This window comes from Ambystoma mexicanum, chromosome 7p, assembly GCF_040938575.1.
Source record: "Ambystoma mexicanum isolate Mex_15411 chromosome 7p, UKY_AmexF1_1, whole genome shotgun sequence".
Lineage (NCBI taxonomy): Eukaryota > Metazoa > Chordata > Amphibia > Caudata > Ambystomatidae > Ambystoma > Ambystoma mexicanum.
The window spans coordinates 241,893,207-241,920,247 of NC_090939.1; the positions used below are offsets into that span (position 1 = coordinate 241,893,207).

The following is a 27,041-nucleotide window of genomic DNA, read 5'->3' on the forward strand; positions in this document are numbered from 1 at the left end:
TATCAGAGAGCAAAGTCTGACCATCCTACCTTCAGATAGGCCCTGGAAATCGAGTGTTAAAAGAAAGGGCACCTGACACGTAGTAAGTAATTAGTCAACTACCCAAATGACACATCTACGACCAACATCCAACTTCCAACCTTTACCCAATCATGCATCCTCCAAGATATGGGATTTCAGTGCTTTAGATAGGTGCAAGAAATGGAACAAACGATCCACTGATGTGACATTACAATTATACCCAGGCAAACCAAGTTAAGGCATCCTACCTTCAAATGCCATAGATTATGAAAGCATAATCTTGTTATGAAGATTGTAGTCAATTTTAAAGTTTAAAAAAAGATTGATCCTAAATGTTTTCAAGTCATAGTTGCACAGAACAGACAAACCATCCTACTGTTACCGAAATAATATGTCATAATTGGATTTTCAATGGGTCTGTTTTGTAAATAACCACCCTCATTTGGCAACCAAAACATGAGTACGACAGGCTGCTACATTTCAGAGCTGGTGCCAGAGCTAGTTGGCTGCCCTTCTAGTCAAGAGTGTCTACATATTTCTCCTTCACTATGAATGTGGTCCTTTATAGTTTTGGCTATTAGGTGGCACTGTATGCGCTGCCTCTATGCCAAAACCTTTGTCATGGGAATGAGGGTAGGAAAGAAATGGCAAGTAAAGAGGGGCACTAAGGCTGTGCCTGGTGTACGTTATTTGCCAACTGTGAAGGCATCATGAAGAAGGACACAGACAACAGATTCCAAATTCCAACCATCAATTTTTATTAACTTAAAAGGTCAGGATGAAAAAAGGTCTAATTTGACCTATACTAATGTGGGATTTCCCTACCTAAATAAAACTAAGAAGAGTCTGTAAAAGTTAGCATTTCTATGCATTTATTTTCTACATTAAAACGTTACATGGAGCTGTCCAGTGCTGAAACTTCGGCACTGGTCAGCTCCTTGTAAGGTTTCAATGGTTTTTTTTTGTATATTGGGGGGTGGGGGGTTACCCCAGCCCACCCGATCCCCATGCCCACCCCCCAACCCTAGGCCTAACCCTAATCTAACCCTTAATCTAACCCTAGCCCCACCCCTAACCCCTAACCCTAGCCGCAACTTTAACCCTAACCCTAATCTAACCCTAGCCTCAACCCTAACCCCTAACCCTAATCTAACCCTTAGTCTAACCCTAGACCCAATCCTAACCCAAACCCTAAACCTAATCTAACCCTAACCCTAATATAACCCTAACCCTAATCTAACCCTTAATCTAACCCTAGACCCAACCCTAACCCCTAACCCTAACCCCCGACCCTAACCCTAGTTTCGAATATACCACTGAATTATAGGCAATGAAAAGGCATTTTGATGGAAATGCTTTTCGTTGGATATAATTCGATGGTAAGGCATTAGATGAAATTGATTTCGATGGAATGACCAGATACCAATAATTGTTAATTTCACTTTAAATGGGTAATTCAATATGCAGAGACCTTCGAGAACGTGTTTCTCATCACACACGATCACTTCGATGCAAGATATTTTCTTTTGTTTAATGGTAGACAAAAATAACTGCTCGTTTTGCTTTAATAGGATAGTTCGGTGCTCAGAGACCTTCGAAAATGTGCTTTCTGCCACACGCGACCACTCTGATACAATGTATTGTACAAATGCTTAAGTACACACACATGCACCGGGTTTCTCAAGCACCAGAAACTCACTGGTCGCTTAGGATGTTTGTGCTCTAGTGCGGATCACACAGCCTTCTTCCTCTAGTGCCGAGGCTCCAGTTTCTGCCCCTGATGGGACAGCCTTCCAGCAGGGCTCCCTTCAACTTTCTTAGTCCGCTCCAGGGAGTTCTCACTCCCGCGCCATTCTGAACGGTCCTCTGCTGAATGCACCGGCCTCCTGGTCCTTCTTTTGTCGACTCCCTCTGCCACTGGGCTGGGCTCCATTTATACACCTGCATCCCCTTGACAGGCTGCAGGTGTGAATGATTATTCAGTCCTGCCTGACTTCCATTAAAGAGACACGCCTGACCTTCACTACTCCGAGCATGCATCGTCCTCTTCCCAGTGCTAGAGTGGCAAAATAGCATAGTCTTCATTGCTCCTAGTTGCCTTTTCTTTGTCCCAGTAGTGTCAAGTGTCAATGGTGGAGAAATGAGGGGAGCTGGCTTGTAATGGCACATAAAGGTTGGGGAGGTGTTGGGTTGATTTTCACTAGAAAAAGGGGGAATACCATGTTTTACCCAAGGTCACACCATTCTTTCTTACCCTCCTTCTGGGTCTTCAAGGCTTGTCTTTTATCCTGATGTTATCCTGACCAGAGGAAATGGAGTAACAAACCTCTATGAAAGCTTCTGGGACTAGAGTGTCATCAAGGCATGGAAGAGGTCAATACTGCATCTCACCTGGGAACACTTCACTCCCCGTTCCCAGGGATCCTCCACCGAGGTGATCCTCCCTCGCTTCTCCGCCCACAGGGTCGGGATCCAATAGTGATGGCCTATCGCTGGCCACCTGTGCCGAGTGTCCAAGGGGTTCAGGAGAGAGAATATCCTCAGGTTTCTCACACAATCCATAGACTGCCCATAGCCAAGCTAGGCCCTATTGCTAGTCCCACCTTACTACCTGTCCTACCCGGAACACTTGCCTGGGATCCCTGAGCTAGTAGCCCTGTGCTTTCAGAGCAGCCTTCTGAACGTGAATCACTTAATTGCAGCTATACCCGAACTTCTAGCATAATAAAAATGTCTTAACTAAGTGTGCCTTCAGGTACTTCATTGATAGGCAGTATGTGTGTCCTTGCATTGATTCCTTGCACTGAATCCCTGTTTAAAAAGAAAAAAGGCAATAGCAAAGCCAACTGTTTTGGCTGTTGTGTATGCACTAGACAGGCTTTTCTTGGGCACTACCATAATATGCCCAGGTACGAACACTATTTGCCAGCTGCTGATATCTCCTGGTCAGGTAGTACCATTATGGTAGTGCCTGGAAAATACTGATGCAATGCCTACGCAAATGCCAAATCTTTTGTTTTTTTTTTATCAAAGTGTGTTTGTTTTATTTATTGCACATCCATCTTAAGTCTTAATGATGGAAAATATGATGCACTTTTTAAATATTGTATTGCATTTATCAATAAACCTTTTACAAATATTTTTGTACAATAAACTTTACAGCCAAATGCCAATACTTCACAACATTAAGTAACAAGAAATCCCAAAATCAACCGAATAGAAAGAACAATACAAAACACTTAAAAACATTTTATTTTCCATCAACTGACTATACAAAGATCTGATTTAAAAATCTACATAATATAGAACTCAACAACACGCTATTACCAGATAAAAGACTATTCCACAGACTGGTGTTGGCGTCTTCAAAGTTCATATGCATAACATCCTTGAAGTGCTTAATTTGTGCTGCTTTAAAACATGGACAGTAGATTAAAAGGTGCTTTAACGTCTCTTTTTTACACCATCTGCAGAATCTAAGATTTGCCGGAAACCTGACCTGAGACCCAAAATGTCCAATGTTGATAATAAATTACGTTTAAACTTCAAGTAAAAAATATACTCTTTTCTGACAAGAAAAACGCACACAAAAGTTCGATACGTTTCCTCTTTTTCTCTCAATTTTGCTTACTCAGAATACTGGCAATAGGACTGCATCACCTCAACAGCCCGAGTCATATTATCGGAGTCTATGCTTAGATTTGCCTGGATTTGAAATCAGCTCCCCGATATCACTATTGATATTTATCAAAACCTTAATCAACTGGGATACATAAACATTTAACAATTATGCCATTTGACCTACAAATAAATTCATTCTGATATCGCTAAATAGAGACAGAATCAGGATTCAACATTTTTGCAAGTAAGACCAGTTTTTTCCACAGGACAGTACAACCAAGAGAGGAAATCCCCAAATAGTGTCGAATGAGTGATATAACTCTTTTCCCTAAAATGGCTTCAATAGAATTTAAAAAATCACCTAAAGGACACATACTAATCTCATTCCCATACATAAGTGATACATAAGCACAGTAAAACGTCCTTAATGAAACAACAGAAAATTGACAAAATGATCTATAAAATTGCATCATTTTTGCCAACAAGGCAGCAGCTTTTGCTTTCAGCATTTATTTATTTATTTATAACGCGCCGGGGAGCACGCAGGCATCAGAGAGCACCTGCCCACAAGGGCAATAAAAGATAGACGGAACAGTGTAAGTGTAGTTCCTAACATCATTGGAGATCAATATTTCAAGGTTTTGACCATCTCGATTCTTTGGTCACCAACTGATCAAAAGAATTGGTTTGGGGATCTCTTGTTTGAAAAGATCAAGACTTTAGATTTCACACCATTCGTTAAGAGGATATTCTTTGCTGCAAAGTTGAAGAATAAAGTCTACTTTTTCTGTAAACCTAGCGGGGTCGGTCTAAAAGAAGAATATCATCGTAGTGCGCCAACCAATGTTATTTCAATCGACCCCACCTTACTGGAAGTACTCCTGACTTAACCCACAATGCATCTATATCTGTCAAATACAAACTTAAAAGTAAGGGGGCGAGTAGACAACCCTGCCTCAAGCCAAGAAAAGTATAAATGAGTCTAGTTAGATGCCCTTCAGTGCATAACCAAACTCTTATTTTTGTTTGAGAGAAGAGTAAAATAATTAGGCTGATTAAAGATTCTGGCAATCCCCATACACACATTTTTCACCACAGTCTGTTCCTGTCCACTCTATCGAAAGCACTTGACAAATCAAGGCTCGCCATATGTATTGGAGTGGCTACGGAACATTTAGTTTGCGCATTCAGGTAGGTTAAAATGAACCCATTCAATGATGTTCCGAGGCCTCTATGAAATCCCACCTGAACTCTAGAAAGAATGTTTAAATCAGTCACCCACTTGGTTCGATTCTTTCAATTTTATAGATGCAAAGATCTTACTTGGGGCAGATGGAATCGCAATAGGGCGATCATTTTCCAGAGCTAAGCTATTGCCTTTTTTTTTAAATCGGCAGAATATATGCCTGATGCCAAGAGAGCTAATTCATCTCGACCGGGGGCCCTAGATGGATTTACTTTCATTACAATTTCCAGAACCTTTGAAGTAGAGAATAATACTTCCCAATCAAAGTCATGGTCGAATGTGGTCATAATTATAAGATGTAGTCAATTGAAATATTTTAGAATACTAGGTCACCCACATATCTTCAGGAATCACATTCATATTAGTATTTTTAGACGTTTGATTAGCATTTGTCGGATCCCAAAACCTATGCATGTTGGTATCACCCAGGACCCTCAACATCGTCGGATTATCTACTTGGTATAGCTCTGTTTTATGGGCTTTAAATAATTTTTATACGGCTGGATAATTTTTCTCTTTTTCATTAAAAAGACTTATTAATTCCTACTATGAAAGTTGCCAAAATGCTTAATAAGAGTTCTCTTTTCTTTTTTGGCAGTGACTGAATGTGTGGCTAGTGCTGGTATGTAGATTAATGTTCCCTTTATGGTAAACCTGGACTTTGCACATCAAGGTGCTTGGTCTGCAAGCAGACACTCAAATGTAGGTCTGAATTTCTCAATAAACCTGGAATTCCATGTAACCACACTGTCACTATTATTAGAAGATAGAAGAGCTCATAGAGGATCTTGTGGTTTAGACTCTTGGAATTCCACGTGGAATTCCAAGGCAGTATGGTCACTAAACCCTTTACGTGATATTTGACAGTTGGAACACGAGGGCGAGAGGAACAGAAACGAAAACATGATCAATCCAAGAAGATGATACACCCCTTCTCCAGGAAATCCCCCTCTCACAATGTTCCTGAGATGAAGGAATTAACAAATTAAAATCCCAATATTCCATGAAGTGATTCCAGAGAAGGGCATCATTAGTAGAGGATTTTAAGTGATATTCTGTATAAATCGGCACCTTTTTATCCTCAACTAAATAATATGCACATTTAGGGCCTAATTCACAGAGTGTTTTCCAACGGGGTTTTGCCATTATGAAACGCTTCTGTGAATTAAGACCTTCGAGTTAAAATCTCCTATAATTAGAATATTATTCTGATGCCCAGAACATAACCACGTAGTTATCATCTCCCCAATCTGATTATAAAGAACTCCAATAACTGTTTTTGAGGGATCATAATATACATTCACTAATAACATTTCCTGGAAGGCTGACGTAAGGATATGCTTACAGCCAACAGTGAGTTTTCAAAATAAGCACTCAGGCTTGAGTTAAGGTTTAATTTCAGGTCTATAGCTGTAGCTACATTGCCCTGAGGGCACCCAATCAGACCCCCACCCCACAACGCCCTGGTGTAATAAAATGTATAACCTTCCATCTCAAAAGGATCCAAAAACATGGTCTCCTAGTAAAAGGACTATATCCATGTTAAATCTATGACCACTATTAAATGGATAAGTTATATTGGTAAAACCAGAGCAATCACAGGAGAAAATGTTTAAGTGCTGTAAACTAAAGGCAAGGAGTAGGAGGAGTTAAACCCAATATCTGCACCAAAGCTTTCATAAGCCAAGACCAATACTCCTGTACTGCTGAATACATTAAATGGTTCAAACCATCAGAATCACTGGTCTGGCCAGCACTTTCCAAATTCCCTAAACCATTGAATGATGATATAGAGTTATTCTTAATCCCCACAGATGGACCCTCAATAAAGTATTTGGATGACTGGAAATTCAGGAATGACAGCAAGTCCAAGCTCATAGTCCTAAAATCGTCCAGATGGTTCCAAACAAGGAGGGAGGGGACTTTAGAATACAAATTGACTATAATGCGGTTGCTGCCATCAGAAAGATTAGCCACTCGGTCGAGTGAATCAATCGCAGACCCGGTATTGTGGAGCATATTTGCAACAAGACAAATGGTTAGAGTTAATTGATTCAATCATAGATCTTAGATTTTCAAATCCTATGAGTCGCTCATCTGTTGAGTTCCACACTGAGTAGGTGGTTTAAACATCATAGGCTTCTCTAAAGGAGCGGTGGTAAAAACAACACCAGCGGCACATTCGGAGGATCTGTCATTAATTGTCTTTGTGCCACCACCAGAAGCCCTTGCTCTCAAGAATTGTTCAGAAGGACGGGGATCCTTAGCTAGGAAGTCAGATAAACTCCGTAAAAGCAACAAATCCCACTTTGTTACTTCTTGAACGACATCCGTCGCAGGCTATCCCACCAATAGCGGTTGAATAACCTCCGCAGACAAATCCACATTTGTTTCATGTGGAGAAATTGTGGAAACAGATGACTTATGTTTGGCAAAAAATGTATCGATTTTACCCTGTACTCATTTTAAATGCACGTATGACTTGACAAAGAAATTACAAAATATAAGAAATACCTTTTAAAAGACATGTTTCTAAGAAACAAAAAGCTTTGGAAAGACTGTCTTCCAATGCCACTTATGCAAGCCCATTGCCGCATCCACTGCACCTAAAATGCACTTGCAGAAATCTATCACAAACTTCCCTAACTACTTGCCATTATTTGGCACACAAATGCATGGCTTACCCGCCACCTTTCTAGCCTAAGCATTTGTTTTATTTAATTCCACTTGTTTGTATACAAGCTTCCACAGCTGATAATTAGAAATGATATACGCCATGAACAAAATGGATGTGCATGAAAATAATGTATTTCTACTGTCTTCCTTAACCATCCAATATGCATAATTCTCTAAGGATGTCTGTGCATGCGCACAGCCCCACATGCGTCAACCCAGAGAACATGCTTCCCTCTGACCTTCTCCTTCTAAAATTCTGTGAGGCTCCCAGTTTTGGAGAAAGAAAACATTATCTCTAGAAGTAAGAAGTAGGAAAATGCTTGGACCCTAATGGAGTGACAGATTTTGTATTCATGCACACCACATCCATAAAAAGTCCTGCCGCATGGGATTCTTCAACCGTATCGGGAGGGTGAAGAACTGGAGATTTTTCTTTTCTAAATTTTGAGAGGCTCGCACAACAGTTTCACTGGCGTGAAGAGATTAGGGACTGCTATCTCGTTACCCTACTAAGGGGTGAACTCCAAATATCATCTCAGACCCATAATCCCCAGGGGACCACGTCCTTTGGTTAAATAAAGCAAGGTCTCCTACACAGAGTAGGATAGACTGAGATCTTATACTGCCATAAATTCCAACAGATCAGGCTAAACCCTACTGAAACACCCCTGGAATTAGGGGCTAGAATACAGAATAGTGGTTAGGCAAGAAGACCCTACCAGAAGTTATGGAGACATTAGCATTAGAACAGGTAATTAATAGCCTTCCCTCATCCTTACAAAGGGCGGTTTTACAGCTCAGCAAGCCTACCTTGAATAGTGCAATTGAAACCACCCAAGCCCATGCAGAAGCAGTAAAACAACTCAGGGCCTTGCATAAAGGGGATGAAGGACAGAAGGATGTAAAGATAACCCCCAGAAACCTACCACTAAAAGAATTTAAAATATACCCCAGAGAAATAGCTCCCACAAATTCTAATAAAATCATCAAAGTAGGGAATAAGGAAATAGAAAAGCAGGATGAACAGAAATATATCTCCTTTAAAGGAAGGAGAGTACCCAAACGAGAAGATGGAAGGTCCTCTACAGGGTCTACAAGAACATGCTTTTGTGTGGGGCGGGGAGGGGGGGAGGACATCTGGCCAGACAATGTCCTAAGAATCAGAAAGATGAACACTTGGAAGTAGGTTATTTGGCTGGAGAAGAGTGGGAAGAACTAGAACCACAAGAAGAGAAAGGTATAGAGACCTTCAGTAACTGCCTCTGTCTCCCAGCCCCATTCAAAACACATGAATCAGTCATAGTCAACAGAATACCAGTATCCGCATTAGTTGACTCAGGGAGAAAATAGACAACAGTAAGGGCCGACCTTACATACTCATGGTAGGGAAGTCAATGCAAATCACCTGTGTCCAAGGGGATCAGGAAATCTATCCCCGAACCCCAGACACTATCAACATCAGGGGTAGGCAAACACTTAAGAAATCAGTGGTATTCCCAGGACTCCCTGGGAAACCTACTATTGATACCGACTTTCCTCGATGTGGTAATCTGCTAGAAGAAATAAATCAGACACCAGTGAAATAATCTCCTTTTGATACCTGGGAGGAGGAAGGATTTAGATCTGATACCCCGGTCTGGACATGGTATAAGAACCCCAGAGATGGTTCTAAGCAGGGCCTGCAAAGTTATGATATGATATGATATGGCATTTATAACGCACCTATACACAGGTGTTTCAAGGCGCGACGAGGCAAGGGAGGGGGAATAAAGGGAAGAAAGACACTGATCCTACTAGGCCAGGTGTCATTCAGATCGCGCAAGTGCAAGGGAGGGGGGAAAGGGAAAAGTGCATGGGGGGAGGGAGAGGGGAAGTGCAGTACATGGGATAGTAGAATATTAAGATAAAAATATATAAAAAGCGGCCAGCCGGTGGCAAGTGCAAGTTAAGTGCAGACATAGGTGCTGGTAGGGGGACTGTAGGGATACAGAAAACAGTCCCCAGCCGCAGGGGTTGCCACAGAGGCAGTGCAGGTGTGCAACTGGCGAGGCCTGGGCCCGAGATCAGAAAGGGTGGCCAGGTATCCAGTGCAGTTTCAGCCAAGAATTCAGCAGGGGAGAGGGGAAGAGAAAGCAGAAGCAAAGAGGAAGGTTTTGAGGTGCTTCCGGAACCGGAGATGGTTCTCCTCAAGTTTCAGGGAGGCAGGAAGGCTGTTCCAGAGGGAGGCCCCTGCTGAAGAGAGAGATCTACCACCAACTCGTTGCTTGGAGAAGCGACTGACTCTGAGGGAGTTGGAGGCGGTTGAGCAAAGAGCTTGAGAAGAACAAGTTACTCTTTTACCTGGTAACGGTCTTTCGATGGGATGGTCCGACGATGTATTCCATATCTATGACAGTAATCACCACAGCTGTGCTGCTTCGGAAAATCTTCGGCGTCTGCGTCCTGCGTTGATGACATCGATACGCTGCCCTCGAGGACCTCCTCCGACGGCCGACTCACTGGATGTTATAAGTAGGACGCACGTCGCCCGTAGCCTCAGTTGTAGTTTTTTTCCCAGAACGTGTGCCACCAGTCTTCTGCCAGTCTGACACACAAAGCCTTGCGGAAACGGAAGCTGCAATCGCATAAGAAATTCTGTAGCGGGGAAGGCAGGGAGGGAGCGATATGGAATACGTCGTCGGACCATCCCATCGAAAGAACGTTACCAGGTAAGAAAGTAACTTGTTCTTCGAGGGGATTGGGTCCTCCGATGTATTCCATATCTATGACAGACTCCCAAAGCAGTACCAATGCAAGGAGGTGGGAAAAGAATTTAGAAAACAGAAATTTAGCATGCCCAATCAAATTGCGGAGTAAAGGACCGCCTTGCCAGAGACCAGATCCTGGCCCCCGATGGAATCGAGGGAGTAGTGACGTACAAACGTATGTACCGAAGCCCAGGTGGCTGCATCACAGATGTTACGAATAGGAACACCCCTCTCCAGGGCAGTAGAGGCAGTCATACCCCTGGTAGATTGGGCTTGTAAGCCTACCGGCGGGTCCTTACCTGCCAAGCAGTAACACTCAGAGATAGCCAAAATAATCCAGCGAGACAAAGTCTGTTTCGTCACAGCTTGCCCCAAACGCTTTCCAGCGTAACCAATGAAGAGTTGATCGTCCACTCTGACACGGGACGTGCGTGAAATATAAAAGCTTAACGCTCTCCTAGGATCAAGCCTATGGAGCCTCTCCTCTTCCATACCAGGATGTGGAGGAGGATAAAACGCCAGAAGAACAACCTTCTGGCCTAAATGAAATTCCGACACCACCTTCGGAAGAAATGAAGGACGAACTCTAAGGACAACCCTGTCCTTATGAAACACAGTGAACGGTGGCTTAACTGAAAGTGCCCGTAACTCACTCACTCTGCGAGCGGAAGTGACCGCAACCAAAAATACAGTTTTAAGAGTTAACAGTCTCAAAGGGCAGGAATGCAAAGGCTCAAACGAAGCACCCATCAGAAACTTGAGAACAAGGTTCAAATCCCAACCGGGCACCTGGAAAGGTGACGGAGGGAACACATTAGTTAGCCCTTTCAGAAATTGAGAAATGAAAGGAATTTTAAAATAGGAACACTCTTCAGACGAGCGCTTAAATATGGACAGTGCCGCCAGGTAACCTTTAATGGTACCCACTTGCAAGCCCCTGTGGGCCAAAGAAAGCAAAAAAGACAGAACCATGGGAATGTCACATGCAAAAGGATCCACATTCTTAACCCTGCACCAGTCGCAGAACTTACGCCAACGGCAACGGTACAGGGACTTAGTTGCGGGCCGTCTGGCCGAGAGCAACACCTCCATCACCTCTTCAGGGAGGTCCCAATCCTTATACCTCAACCTTTCAGAAACCAAGCGTGAAGGTTGAGGGATCTGACCTCTAGATGGAGAGCCTAACCCCTCTCCCGTGAGAGCAGATCGTCTCGGTAGGGAAGACGACGTGGAGGGCAGATGGACAAGTCGAGAAGGTCCGGGTACCACGTCCTCCGGGCCCACGCCGGAGCAATGAGGATCATCCGGGAACCGAACCTCCGTAACCTTCCCAGTACTTGCGGGATGACGGGGACTGGAGGAAACGCGTACAGCAGTGGGAATGACCACTCCACCACGAACGCATCTCCTAAGGCTCCGTTTGGAGGAAATTCCAGCGAGCAGAACCTCTCGCACTTTCGGTTGACACTGGAGGCGAAGAGATCCACTTGAGAGGTCCCCCAAAGGGCAAAGATCTCCAGGAGAATCTCTTGAGCCAACTCCCACTCGTGAGAGATCGTGCTCTGCCTGCTCAGAGCATCCGCCGTCTTGTTTTCGTCTCCAGCCAGTTGAACTGCCGAGATTGAAACTTCCTGCTGGATTGCCCAGAACCAGAGCTGCATCGCCCCCCTGCATTGAAGAAGTGACCCTGCCCCCCCCCTTTTTGCTGAGGTAGTGCATGGCCACCGTGTTGTCCGTCAGGATCAGGACATTCCTTTCTCGCACGGTCGGCAGAAAAGCCTTCAGGGCTAGCCTGACGGCCCTCAGCTCCAACAGATTGATATGGAGTCTGGACTCTGACAGCGACCAACGACCGCTGACTGTCAACTCGTTGACATGAGCTCCCCATCCCATGAGGGATGCGTCCGTCATGATCGTCACCTCCGGCCAGGGCAGCCAAAATGGAGCCCCACTCATCAGATTGCCTTCGTCGGCCCACCACAGAAGGTCCTGGGCGAACGAGGTCGGCACCTGAACAGGGTCCGACATCCTGCCAGAGGACTGAGACCACCGGAGCTTGAGTGCCCATTGCAAAGATCTCATCCGCAACCTGGCCTACGGCACCAGAAGAATGCAGGATGCCTTGAGGCCGAGCAGTCTCAAGAGCTCGAACACTGGGAGACTCTGGGCAAGCTGAAACTTGCGCACCATCTGCTGTATGTGATGAGCCCTCACCTGGGGAGGAAAACACTGCCCCAGGGACGTGTCGATCACTGCTCCAATGTACTGGAGCCTCTGAGTTGGTGTCAAATGGGACTTCTTTAAGTTGAGGGAGAAGCCCAGCTTGTGGAGGGAGTGGCAGGTGACTGACAGATGATCCAGGACTTGCTCGGGAGAGCGCGCCCTGATCAACCAATCGTCCAGGTAGGGGTGGACGTGAATCCCCCTTTCCTGAGGTGCGCTGCCATCACTACCATGAGCTTGGTGAAAACCCTTGGGGCGGAGGTCAATCCTAACGCCAGGACCCGAAACTGAAAGTGCGAGTCGCCAACCGCAAACCTCAGATACTGCTTGTGCTTTGGCTGTATGGGCACATGAAAATAATCAGTCCTGAAGTTGAAGGGCCTGGAGGACTTGAGAGAGAGTAACCATCTTGAACTTGTCCTTCCTGGGGAGTTTGTTCAACCCGCACAAGTCCATGATGGGTCTCAATCCCCCGTCTTTCTTGGGAATCAAAAAATAAGGGGAATACCATCCCTTGTTCCTCTCCGCTACAGGCACCAGTTCTATGGCGCCTTTCTCCAGCAGGGATTGAATTTCCTGCGCAAGGAGCGGATCCAGACTCTACCAAGAGATTCCCCGGTGGATTGTCTTGAGGCCTCTGCCGGAAAGGAAGACCGTAGCCGTGGGTTATGATCTCCAGAACCCACACATCTTAAGTAATGGCACGCCACTCTGCAAGATGCTGCGCCAGCCTTCCCCCAACCGGCGAACCATGGGACATGGCCTTATGACTGAGCTGAAGCGGCTGCGGCGTGGCCTGAGGGCAAGGAGGAAACAGCCCGAGCGGCCTTGGCACCTCGAGTACCTTGTTTTCCACCACTGGCACTCCTACGGTGGTCCCTTTGACTAGCCGCTCCTTTCGCTTTACCAAAGGATGAGTAATAACGAAAGGAACCTCCCCTCCATTTCTGTCCCCTAGGGCGAAAAGGCGAAGGTTGGCGAACTGCAGCGTTCCCAACGACTGCGCTGCAGCTTTTGAGGACTGCAACCTTTCAAGGTTCTCGTCAGCCTTGCTGCCAAAAAGATGGACACCATCAAAGGGCATGTTGAGGAACCGGGCCTGCACATCAGGAGCAAACCCCGACTTCCGCAACCACGCAAACCTGCGTATCACGGTGCTCGCCGCCATGGACCGGCTGACACAATCTGCCATGTCCAAACCCGACTGAAGGGCCTCACACATGGCATCCTTGCCATCCTGAACCATGGCAAGGAAACCATCCCGTTCCTCCCCTTCGGGAATATGTTCAGCCGTTAAGGAAACACAGTTCTACAGAGTGTGTGTGAAACGTGACAGGGCACATATGGAGTTGGCTGCCTGAAGCGCCATACCCCCTGAAGAAAACACTTTCTTAGCCCAGCCATCAAAGCTCTTGTAGTCCCTATGAGGAGGGATGGTAGGATACAATGCCTGCATTGCCGGGGCCGTAGCCGCCAGCACCACCAAACTCTCCGGGGTGGGGTGCGTGGACAAGTAGCAAGGGTCACTACTGTCTGGGGGGTATTTTCACAGCAAAGACTTGCCCACTGCCAGGAGACTCTCCTGAGCAGTCCAAGCCGCTGCCACCCTTCTCTGCAGAGCCATATGGAATGGCAGTACCAGGTCAGTGGGTGGACCTTGATCGAGGATGTCCGTAAGGTCATCCTGCACAAAATCAACTGGGGGTGCCAACCACCCCAAGTAGTCGGTGACCCTCGACATAAGGCGCCGGTACGATGACTCGGCATGGGTGCCAGGCTCAGGCCTACAGAAATCCACCTCCGGAGAGGAGACCAGACCACTGGCGTCATGCAGTGACTGACGCAAGTCCTCAATCTGGCTATGACCAGAAAGAATCTCATCTGGTACCGTGTCCAGAACCAACCCAACATCAGAACCTTCATCCAACTCGGAAATATAATCCATAGGCTGGAAAGTGGGCATTGAATAGGGGAGAAAGACAAGTTTTGCCTTAGCCAGAGCCTTTCCAGGGGGTTCCCCCCTGCCACGGGCTACCACCGACACCACAGCCTCGAAAGACGTTGAGGGCGTCGAGTGAATCGACGTCGACGACCTTGACGGCTTCGACACAGGCCTCGAGGGCAGAGCCCCAAGCGTGTCCTTCGACAGCCTGGGAGCCGATGGCGTTGACGACTTCCTCGGAGGCGGAGCCTCGAGAGAGTCCGTCGACGACCTCGGCACCACCTGTGTCGACGTCTTCTTCGAAGACTTCACAGGTGCACACGGGCTAGAGCGCGTCGAGGACCGGGACCTGGAACGGGCATGACTGGAACGTTTCCCCTTGTCCGAGCGGGACTTCTGCCGCGAATCGTGCCGACCACCCGAGCCCGAAGGCGTACGAGTGGTGTCTCCAGTACGGTCACGACCGACCCCTTTCAGAGGCGCGGACGGACCGGAGCCCTGCGATTCAAGAATCGCCAACATAGCCTTCCCGAAGGAAGCCCACTCCTCCGGAGAGGATCGCTTGGTGGGATAAGAAACGCGCTGACGGGCGGAGTCCTCGGAAGAGGACGGGGAAGGCGACCGATGACGGCGCTTCCGGGAGTGCCTCGAAGAGGCAGAGGAGTGGCGGGACCCACTCCGGGACCGAGACCCCCTCGACTTATGACTACGATGCAGAGAGTCGCCCCTCGAATCGTCCGTCGAAAGCCCAGTGGACCTCGCCCTCTGGGGCTTGGACGCCTCATTGACCGACAGCTTCTTCTTACGTTCCCACAAGGCCATGGATGTAAGCGTCTGGCAGTCGATACAATCATCCGTGTCGTGGGCCTCCCCTAGGCACCAGAGGCAGGCGACGTGCGAGTCCGTCACCGACATCTTGGACCCGCAGTCCCCACTCTTCATGAAGCCCGGATGCGGGGTGGAAGCTTCACGAAGAATATACTTTCACAATACGAACAGGTTTGAAGAAACGAGAAAGAACAGAAACTCCAAAGAGTCGAGGTGTGCCGAGCTCTCCGAAGCGAACACGTTTGCAGAAAAAACGGAACTGAGGCTACGGGCGTCGTGCGTCCTACTTATAACATCCAGTGACGTCGGCCGTCGGAGGAGGTCCTCGAGGGCGGCGTATCGATGTCATCAACGCAGGACGCAGACGCCGAAGATTTTCCGAAGCAGCACAGCTGTGGTGATTACTGTCATAGATATGGAATATGTCGGAGGACCCAATCCCCTCGATGAAAGATATTTAGGAAGGGAGAGTTGAAGGTAATGCGGCCCCGGGCCCCAGAAAGCCTTGTGGACAATGCAGGGGGTTTTGAACTTAATCCTCGCAGCCACAGGGAGCCAGTGCAGAGATTTCAGTCCTGAAGAGATACGATCACTGGGCTTGAGGCCAAGGACAAGTCTCGCAGTCATGTTCTGGATAAGTTGCAGAGGGCGGAGAGTAGAAGTAGGAAGATTTAGAAAGAGGCTGTTACAATAGTCCAGTCTAGAGAGAATCAAAGCTCTGGAGACAGTGAGCTTCTGGGGGAAGGAGAGGAAAGGAAGAATACCTCTGAGGAGGTGCAGCTGGTAGTGTGACTTCTTAGAGACATCAGAGATGTGAGGGACAATGACCTCTGGACAATCTGAGATGGGGAAGCCAGCAGCATTAGGGGAAGGGAATGTGATGATTCACAAGGTGGCATCACTTCTCCACAAGGGAGAGTCCTTTTCCATGCTAGGAAGGTGTGGCTGCTACCCGAAAGTCCCCATAGAGGTGGTTTAATGTGGGAAGACCTCATGGGGAGGGGCTTCTCATCTGGTGACAAGGACGATCACCTAGGGTATGTCTTGTTGAACCACGTCACTCCCCAATATTCACTAGCCCCCCCTTCAATACCAAGCAATTTCATTGAGAGAAAGCCCATGCATTTTTGTAGCACATGGGAGTAACCAAATACCTACGTTCTGCCACAAGGTGGCTCACCGGAGACATGAGGAAGGCCAAAGAGATGTTGTCTGCAGAGTCGCGGATATAAAAAGCGATGAGAAGAGGGACTAATGAGTTTCCAATTGCAGGGAAGCCAGGATCCCACTGGAGCCTGGGAGTTTCAAACTCTGAGTGAGGGCTCGAAAAAAGGATGTGTAGGGGATGCCAGCAGCAAGCTGCGAGAGTCCATTGTGGGTCTGAGGGGAGCAGACCCAACTGAGAGGCTGAAGGGAAGAAGCGGTGGCGTGATCACACCAGCATGGACCGTCGGGTCCCAGAGCAAAGTCAAGACCGTTAGGAGCGGAGGACAGCAAAGTGCACTGGGACTGTCAAGACAGATGAGAAGAGCAGAGGAAGCTGCCGACAAGAAACTCCATCCCAGGAAGGTACAGTGGCGTGCCGCGTCCCACAAAAAGGTAAATGTAGGCACGGGTGACCCGGTAGAGATAGGAGGAGGCGGAGAGAGGGGCGCAACATAATGTTCCTCACCCCAGTGGCAGCAATAGGGCTATTGGAGAACAGAACTGAGTGGAGTGCATCATGAAGGCTCTCCCTCGTCCCAGTCGTAGTGAAATAGCTAATTGACACTGGAAGAGTGAAGCAAACATCTGAGGAGAACTTCCTTGTCGCAGAGGCAGCAATAAGTCCACTGAGCACCAGCGAAGGGTCTGGCACCGTACCAAGAGCAAACCAAGCATCCAATTGGAACTTCTTCATCACAGTGGCAGTAATAATTCCAGTAACCGCCAGAGAAGGGTCTGGGACCCCAACAAAAAGGAACTGAGCATCAAAGGAGAACTTCCTCGTTGCAGTGGCAGCAATAAGCCCACTGACCACCAGAGAAGGGTCTTGGACCCTACCAAGAGTGAACCAAGCATCTGAGGAGAACTTCTTCATCATAGTGGCGGTAATAATTCCACTAACCACCAGAGAAGGGTCTGGAAGCCCAACAAAAAGGAACTGAGCATCTGAGGAGAAATACCTTGTTGCAGCGGCAACCATAAGCCCACTGACCACCAGAGAAGGGTCTGGACCCCAACACAAGGGATCTGAGAACAGAAGGAGAACTTCCTTGTCGGAGTGGCAAGATAAATTCATTGACCAGCAGAGAAGGGTTTGGGACTTTGCTGGTACCGGGTTAGAGTGGGAAAAACATCCAGCAAGTTAAAAGACACGAAAAAAACTTTTCAAAAAGCAGAAGGGAGTCTTTCTCCTGGGTATGACACAAAAACCCTTGGCACATATTCAAAAGACGCCAGGGGAAGGGAGTCATTCCCCCTGGCCTTACTGTGAACTGTACAGACCAGTACCAGGAGGAGGGAGTCATTCTCCTGGTGCAGAACGGGAGTTGTGCAAAGATTGTGTGGAACCTGCAAGCCAGGGGAAGGGAGTCATTCCCCCTGGCAACCTTTTTCCAAGAGAACATTCCTTTTAACACCACCCAGTTACCAGGAGAAGGGAGTCATTCCCCTGGGGAAGGAACGTTCTGGTTGATTGCATTATTCTTTAGTTGTAGTGTAAGGGATAGAAGTAGGTTGCGACACAGGTGGGTGGAGTTTGATTTGGACAGACATTCTAACAGCTCCTTTAGTATTAGTTTGAGGCATGGAATCCCTCTTATATGATAGGGATAGTGAGGGTTTTTTCTTCATGTATGAAAGTCTATAACCACGCATCATGCCACCTTCATGTCATCTTCCTTCTTCGACACCCTTACATCTCTCTCTTGCAATCATTATATATTTATCTCTCTCTCGGGCTCTCGTACATGTTTGTATATTATCATAACATATGTACAAAACAGTAAATAACAAGGATATTGAAGACATTAAAGGAGTACTCATACAAATACACAAACACGCGATCAGCTTTTTTATACAACTTAAGACTACCAAAATACGTATAAACTGCCGTGACAACAGTTACACTAAAAAAGTTATAAAATCCAATTAAACAAATCAATGCTTTGATATTTGGAACCTGTTTTCAAGCGGGCGTGATGCCCACTGGATGGTAGCGGTAAATAAGGAGATTAGAGTATGCCAGTAGTGTGCGATTCATATTTAATAAAAGAAAACATCCTGCGATCAGACACACAGGGCTACATACCTTTTCAAGTCCACGGTTGTGACGTTAAAAATCACACCCTTCAGCCACAAAATCATAAAGAGGCGCTGTGAAAATGGGCAGTTCCCAATGCTCTCTCCATCGATGCCAGCCTGCAAGAAATAGGCAGTATTTATTTTATGTATTCTTCATTTCTGCATTTTACAAGTACTACTTAAATTGACAGGCATGCCTATGCAGAATGTATGTGTGTAAGACGCACACATAAAGGAGGCACTAATGAAATGATGGCAGAGTTGCTGCTCGTTTGTTCTCGGATAGACCTGTAACAGGTGGCTTGATGTCACCTGGGACACTGCATTCCAGTCCAGAGATTACTTTAACTTGAGTCAATTTTATTCAATTTAAGTGACCCAAGACTACAACTACCGAAATGCAATTGAGGGAGAAATATAGCCCAGGACTGGGGCCTGGTGTCACTGGTGACATGGGGTTATCTGGTAAAGGTTCACGTAAACACTGTTCCTAGAGTGTCTTTCACGTTTTTGCCATAACCACCATTTGTCTTTTTTTGGGGGGTGCAGATGAACTTCTTTTTGTATCTCGGTGGGACACCGCTTCCCAATTAGCCTGTGACCATAACTGATAAGCTATAGGTTAAGCACTCACTGCTGAGATCTGTGTTCACGCTGCAAGTCACATGTTTCATTCCTGGCAAAGCCAAGGGACCCTTTCATCCTTTCGAGATTGTTAAATGAGAACCATTTGTGCTGGGCTGTAATAATTGTATATACAAATGTTCTATCAAAAGGGCTATTTAAATGGCAGGTAATTACTGTACTTGACAATAACGTGGGATCAGTGCCTGTTGTAGGCGCCTACTCGCCTGCCCATTGCCCGATGGCCCATATGGGCTACGAGCCGGTTCTACCAGCAACTGCATTAATTCCACTGTAGAACCATGACCCCACTCAAAATGATGTCACAGGGTTAAAGAGTGCATGCTGTTTGCTTGCTCTGCAGAGAAAATCAATACTGGGAAAGTGCAACGTATTTGGTGGTGGCCCCACAGTTACCTCGCTACTGATGCACCCAAGGATCAACTTAGGCTATGTGGGAGATCATTTCGGCATTCCACGCTGGTGCATGGCACTGCTCGGATGCTATAGACATGGATGAATGCACTGGAGGCTACTTCAGCGACCACCACTTTGCCGTTGAGCGGCCTCTGCGAGAAGCCTCTTCACCAAATGAAGCTGTTCCCCCTAGTCACAGAGTCAAGGGGAAAATACTCGCCCTAGGCTGCCTGACACCACAATCTGGAAAGGTTCAAATGCATTTCATTCTATGTCAAGACCGTAGGCGAGCATTATGCTTCATCTTCACATTTATTCCTGTCTCCAGCAGTTTCAACAAAAACAAATATTAACACTTCCCAAATGGGGACAACACATATTTTTTTCCATTTTTCAAGAAAGACTACATTTCCCTTAGTTCCAGTCTATTTGTAGTCCAATGTACCCTGACCATGTGACCATAGCCCTTCCTGTTCCTGTCATCGCCCTCTTCTTTCCCGCTCTCCAAGCGGATAAGTCACACTTTCTTGTTGTTACTACAGTATGCATAGAATGTGGTGTTTTATGATGAACGCGTGCAAAGTATATGAAGGATAAGATGCGTCCGCTCATAGCTTGATAATAACAGTAGCATACCAGATTTTCAATAATAGCATGGTGCGTAGATATTAATTAGGAACCAGCGGTCCTGTGCCGCATTTACGGCATATCGAGGGTCCTGCCAGTCTCCTCACAACTTCAGAAATCAGCCCCTTCCTTCGGAAAGGCGGAGCGAGTGGGAGCAGCTGCCGCCACCCTTGGGGAGGCGGGTCTGCGGCTCCCGAGCGAAGCCAAACGGGCTTCGGTAAGCTCAGGCACAAACAGAGGGAGCAGGAGCCCCCTCTTTTGGAAAGGAGGAGCTTGCTCCCGGAATTCCCTGAACGAAGGGACGTGAGTCGAATTCATATTAGAATAGTTAAATAACTCACCTGTATTTTGCACCTCAAACCAATAGTTTTAAAAAACTGTTTCAATGATGGCCACTTGGGACATAAGCGTTAATGTAATTCTCCGTTTATTTGTGCTATTCAGTAGTTGTCTTCAATAACTTGAGTCTGATGTTACATCACATCAAAAATAACAAAAATGTTGGATTATCCTTCTCAATCTTTACAATTCCCTCTGGTGTTACATCACATCAAAAATGTTGGATTCCCCTTCTCAATTGTTACAATTCCCTCTCGGGAGGGTTGTTCTAGTATACATATAGTTTGCGAACATTCATGTTTTTCGTGTATGTCCTGTGTAATATTCTCATTAAGTTTCCTTAAACTATTATTGGTGTGTCAACAACTTGCCAGAGGATGGATAATTCCCATCAACATCACAAATAAACTGAGAATTACATTAACGCTTATTTCCAAAATGGCCATCATTGAAACAAACAGTTAAAAAAAACTATTGGTTTGAGGCGCAAAATACAGGTGACTCATTCCACTATTCTAATTTCAACAGTACATTGGGCAGCCTCAGTGTAAGAGCACCATAATCATGCAGCCCAATCTGCAATACAAAGGAACTCGAATCATAGATCTACAGCTTTCATGTAGAGCTCGCCATTGGTTGCCATAAGGCTGCACTAGTGTTGACTTTTCATGAGTCGCATTCATAGCCCGGCAAGCCAACAAACTCTCACCCGAGGCATAAATCTTTTAATCTGCCTACTGCGGAAAGATCAAAGCAGCTCAGTAAACGAAGACGAGCTATAAATTACTGAATCCACGCACAGCAGAGTATTCAAAGCATCCCTCCTAAGCAGGGAGAGGCAGTGCTTAAAGTGGGCCGGGGCCTGCCGGGGCCGGGCCCCGGCAGTCTCCAAAAAGTGGGACTGAGCCGGGGCCCTGCCGGGGCCCCCGTCCAACCGCAACATTGGCGGAATGCATTATCCCGTCGCGGCCGCAGCCGCGACGGGAGATGCGCCTGCCATGAAGTCAGGTGAGCCGACAGAAGTGGCAGCCAGCCACAGCGACGCTGTGACTGGCTGCCACTTCTGTCGGTCATAGTAACTGCCTTTGGTGACCCCTCGCGCGAGAGGTCACCAGAGGCAGTTGCTGTCCCTTTGTTTCACCAGGTCGCCGAGGCGTCTTTAACCCTCGGCGAACCTGGGGATTCCTCGACGTTTATAAAAGATGGCTTTGAAAGTACACATTTCAAGCCATCTTTTATAAAGCTTTGTCGACGGACAATTTTGTCCGTAGTCAAAGCTTTATAAAAGATGGCTTGAATTGTGTACTTTCAAAGCCATCTTTTATAAACCCGAAATCTTTTTTTAAAAAAAGATGGCCTGAAAACTAGGCACACCGTAGGGTATGCACACAAATATATTTTAATGTTATATATTTGTGTGCGTACCTTACTATGGTTTGTGTACTTTGCAAGCCATCTTTTATAAACGTAGAAATATGTTACATATCTCTATGTTTAGAAAAGATGGCTTGCATAGTACACAAACCATAGTAAGGTACGCACACAAATATATAACATTTATATATATTTGTGTGTATACCCTACGATTTGCCTACTTTTTAGGCCACGCCCCTCCCACAGGCCACGCCCCCAAATGAGGGCCCCTCCTCGATTTCTTACCCCACTTAAAGCCCTGGGGAGAGGTCACATAAGCCAGCAAAACATTCGATTCTACCAGCGGCCTGTCCGCCTCCTACACCAGTAACAAGACTGTAGAAGAAAAGGCTCAAAGAGCAAACAATAAGCCTGCACTGCAGGGTTAAAGCCACAGTGAGGAAGTGGACATGCCACTACACCTGATTGCAGGTACACAAGGCACAGGACAGCACATACAATGGCAGAATTTGAATGGAGTGAGGAGGACCAGGCTGAAGATATAGCCTATAGTTTTAGGGAAGTGCTGGGAAACTCACTGGTTGAAGCAGAGGTACAGGGGGTGAGACCCCTACAAGATAGAATGGTGTTGTATATTATTACACAGATGACAGGAGACGTGATGACAGGCTGGATGGCTTTTATTTCACAGATAACAATCTGCCATCAACATGTAAGTACAGCCAAGTCTGAAGGCTAGGCAAGCTTGCCTAATAACTGTTTCTGGGCTGGGAGGCAGAAATGTCCAATGATAATAATAGCCCCCGGGCCCAACTATCGGAGGAGCCGGCAGGACGCGTCTTGCCGCGTCCTCTGGTGCTCCCGTAATCGCGCGAAGCGCGCGGGGGCGGTCCTAGCCCCCAACGCGAGATCTTGCGAGAGTAGGAGACTCTCGCGATATCTCTACACACCTCCCTTTGATAAAGAAAGAGGAGGTTCATTGCATAACATAGTCAGTGTATCTCACCGGTCTTCTGTGCTCTCTTCTCGGCCGGTCACCCTTTCCAGTGCGATCTTCCTGTTGCTCCTGTTCGGATTCTGGCATGGGCGATCCCGGTTCCATCTCTGTTTCTTCCCTTTCTTCGTCGTTTCTCTCGGGCTCCCGTGGTTCCCTTCGCTCGTTGTCTATTCCTTCTTCGGCAGGTGGTCTCTCCGGGGTTCTTGCTCTTTCTTGTCTCTTCTGGTATAGGGCTACTCTTTCCAGATTCCATGTGCGCCCGTCCTCTGTGCGGACATGATTAGTTCCCCTGTGGACCACTTTGGTGGGTCTGCTGAACCGAGAGCCCGTGATTTGGTCCTTTTTTGGTAGTCTTATTTTAACCCAATCTCCCCCTCCAATGTCTGACGCTTGCTTGGTTCTTCTTCTTTGGTCACTCCATGTTTTCATGCGTGCCTTGCTGTTTTCAATTCTCCACACCACTTCTGACATGTCCACTGCTTCATCTTCTCTCACTTTGGATAACCACGGTGGTATGAGCGTGGAGGCTGCCCTCCTTCCTCTCAACATCCCAAACAGAGATATTTGCGTTATTCCGTTAGGAGTGAGTCTGTGGGCTGCTATGGCCTCCTTGGTAGTTTTTAGGGGGTCCATCCCCGAAGCCGTGGCTAGTTGTATTGCTCCCTTAATGAACCTGTTGGCCCTTTCAACAAGCCCATTGGCTTGGGGATGGTACAAGGCCGCCTTCCTTTGGCCTATATTGTGCTTTCTTAGGAATTGTTCCATGTCCCGCGAGATCAGTTGTACCCCATTGTCTGTTACCACTTCCTTGGGGAGGCCTTCTCTTTGAAAAATTTCAGTGAGGACTTCAATTACCGTCGCTGTGGTAATGTTTGGGACGAACTCTGCCTCGACCCACTTGGATAGGTAATCAACTAGCACTATGCCGTACCGATGTTCTGGTGCCATCGCTTCCAGAGGTCCTATAAAGTCTATGCCCACTTTTGACCACACCGCTTCTGGTATTTCTGTGGGAATTAGGGGTGCCTGTCTGAGTTTCAGTCTTTTGTCACTATTGAGGCACTCATGACAACGCTCTATCATGGTGCGAATCTCTTGATCCATGGACGGCCACCAGTAGGCCTCCCGGACTCTGCGCCGGGTCATCGTGTTTCCCAGGTGACCAGCGTGGGCTCTGCATAGGATGGTGCTCCTCATGCCTATAGGTGGGATTATCTGGTCCGTCTTCATTATTATTCCGTCCGTTTCCGATATCTCTTCGGCCACCTTCCAATAGGGTCTCATACCTTCTGGCACCATTTTTTCACCTGGCCACCCTTCCTTGATCCACTGACGGATTTTCGCCATAGCCGGGTCTTTTCTGTCCTCTTCCAGCCAATGTTTCTCGCTGAGTTCCATATAATCAGGTGCTTTTATGTCAGTGATCGATGCTACTATGCATTCTCCTCGCAGAAACGTGGTGGCCTTGTCTTTACCTTCTGGCAATCTAGACATGCAGTCAGCCTGCGAATTCTTTCACCCTGATATGTGCTGCACTTCAAACGTGTACTCCTGCAGTTTTGCTGCAATGCGTGCCAATCTGGGTGTGGACACTTTGGTACCTCCTGGGCTGAGCATGTGGATGAGGGGTTTGTGGTCCGTCACCAACTTGAATTTCGTGCCCCACACATATGTTCTAAAATGTTCTACCGCCCATGCGCACGCCAACATTTCCTTTTCTATGGTAGAGTAGTTCTGTTCCGCCGAGGACAAAGCCTTCGACGCAAAGGCCACCACATGCTCTGTGTCCCCCTTCTTCTGCGTAAGAACTGCTCCTAGTCCGTATGCACTGGCATCCGTGGTGATGACTGTATCCCACTCCGGGTTAAATGGCTGCAAACACGGCGCTTCCATGATGTGCCGTTTTATACTTTCAACCGCCTTCTTCTGGGGTTCTTGCCACGCAAATACCGAACCCTTTTTGAGTATGTCACGGAGTGGTGCTGAGGTTTCAGAGAACAAGGGAATACATTTTGCGTAATATTCTGCCAGTCCCAAAAATGATCTTACTTCGTCTTTGCTGGTCGGTTCCGGTGCTTCTATGATTGCATGCATCAGATTTTGTTTCGGACTTATCCCTTTTTCTGAGATTTTGTACCCCAAGTATTCGACCTCTTTCACTTTAAATGCGCATTTTTCATGGCGTAGTCTCACCCCTGCTTCTTGCAACTTGGTCAGGACCGTTTTCAATGTGGCGTCATGCGTTTGTTCATCCCCTGCATACACAAGGATGTCGTCCTGGAAATATGCGACATTTTTGACCTTTCGTAACAAAACATCCATCATGCGTTGAAACGCTGATGCTGCCGACGATAACCCGAATGGCATCTTGGTGAACTGATAGGTGCCAAATGGTGTGATGAATGCTGTGAGCGGTTTTGACTCTTCATGCAATTGTATTTGGTGGTATGCGTTTCTCATATCCAGTTTTGAGAAAATCTTGGCTTCCTTCATCAACAAAATGAGTTCATTTATGCTCGGTAGTGGGTAGTTGTCGGTGATGACCTCTACGTTTAAGCTGCGAAGGTCTATACACACCCTTAGCTCTTGCGAGTTCGGTTTCTTTATCAGCACTACTGGGCTCAGCCATTCTGACGCTTCTACTTCTTCAATGACCCCTTCCGCTCTCATTTTGTCCAATTGATCCCTGAGAGTGTCTCTTGCGGTTGCTGGCACTGGCCGCACACGATGTTTGACCGGGACGGCATTCTTTTTTAGCATTATTTTATGGACAAAGCCCTTTATGTGACCCGGCTCCTCCGAGAAAAGTTTTGGGTAGTCACTCTTGACTATGGGCCCATCCCTCGCGCAGACAGACAGTACCTGGTCTTCTGTGCTGGGGTCCAGTTTGATTTTGAGCTTGTCTTGGTCGTCCCATCCCAGTACTGCTGGGCCTTCGTGGCTGAAATAAACTCTGGTGGTGGTTTCTCTTCCTTTAAACTCCACCTTCCCTTTGATATATCCCAGTAGTTCAACTGACGCCCCTCCAAATACTGTGGGTTTGTGACGTGTGGTGAGAACTTGGACCTTTTCTTTTCCCACCATTTCCTTGTATGTCCGTAGGGGTATTATGGTGAGGTCTGACCCAGAGTCCGCCATAACTCTTGTTTCGCAACCGTCAATTTTGATTGTGCAATGGGGCTTTTCTCTTCTCGCCCTTGTGCTGTTTACCATGATGACTGTGGGTCTCCCCTCATCTTCTGAGGACGATTCTCGCTCCCTGTTGTGATCAGAGTTTACACTGGTAACTTTCTTGTTTCTCCACCGACACACCAACGAAAAATGGCCAATGCGTTTGCAGATTGAGCACTCCTTATCTCTAGCTGGGCACTCCCTATCGAATGCCAGGTGTTTGGTGCTGGTGCACCTGTGGCATTTCAGAGGTTCTTTCCTACCTCCTCTCCCCTCTCTTGTATCTGGTGTATGTCTTTCTTTCTTTGAGTGAAATGTGACTGCTTGGATTTCAGCAGAACTCTGGGTTCCCGTGAGTTCTTTTCGTCTTCCCGCGGTTTCTTCAACCGCCCTGGCAATTTCGATCGCCTTCTCCAGTTGTAATTCTTTCTCCATAATGAATTTATCTTGAACTTTTCTGCTGTTGGTGTGGACTGTCAACATGTCGCAGATGAGGCTCTCAGCATTGTTGCCGAAACTGCACAGCGCTGCCAGTTCTCGCAGCTTGGTGACGTAATCGTCGACCGGTTCGGATATTTCTTGTCTGCGAGTGTAAAAGCGTATTCTATGCAACACCGTGTTCTCTTTACTGGCAAATCTCTTCACTATTCTCCTAACCGCCTCCCGAAAGACGTCATCGTTGTCGCCTGCCACCGGGATCGGGGTAAGACTCTCAAACACCCGCTGTCCTTCCACTCCCAGGGCATTAAGTAACATAGCCCTACGCCGTGCCGCTGAAAATCCTGCCCCTCCTAGTGCCTCTACATACGTCGTGAAAAGGGGTTGCCATTGCGGCCACGGGATGGCGGGTTTACCTGGAGTTTGCAGGAAGGGGGGTGGCGGCGTCGCTCCTTGCATGTTCCC

At 47.1% G+C, this 27,041-nt stretch overlaps 1 protein-coding gene across 5 annotated transcripts in view; it reads right to left on the reverse strand.

Annotated features, from left to right (window-relative positions):
- CLIC6 (chloride intracellular channel 6) overlaps positions 1-27,041 on the reverse strand; it is a 235,892-nt gene that overhangs the window by 33,039 nt on the left and 175,812 nt on the right. For 4 of the 5 annotated variants that reach the window (XM_069636142.1, XM_069636146.1, XM_069636144.1 and 1 more), the window contains exon 2: positions 18,597-18,706. In XM_069636142.1, the coding sequence (XP_069492243.1) occupies positions 18,597-18,706 (110 nt within the window). Of the gene's footprint in view, positions 1-18,596; positions 18,707-20,266; positions 20,428-27,041 lie in introns of those variants that run through there. The other variant, XM_069636145.1, reaches the window with a different exon arrangement.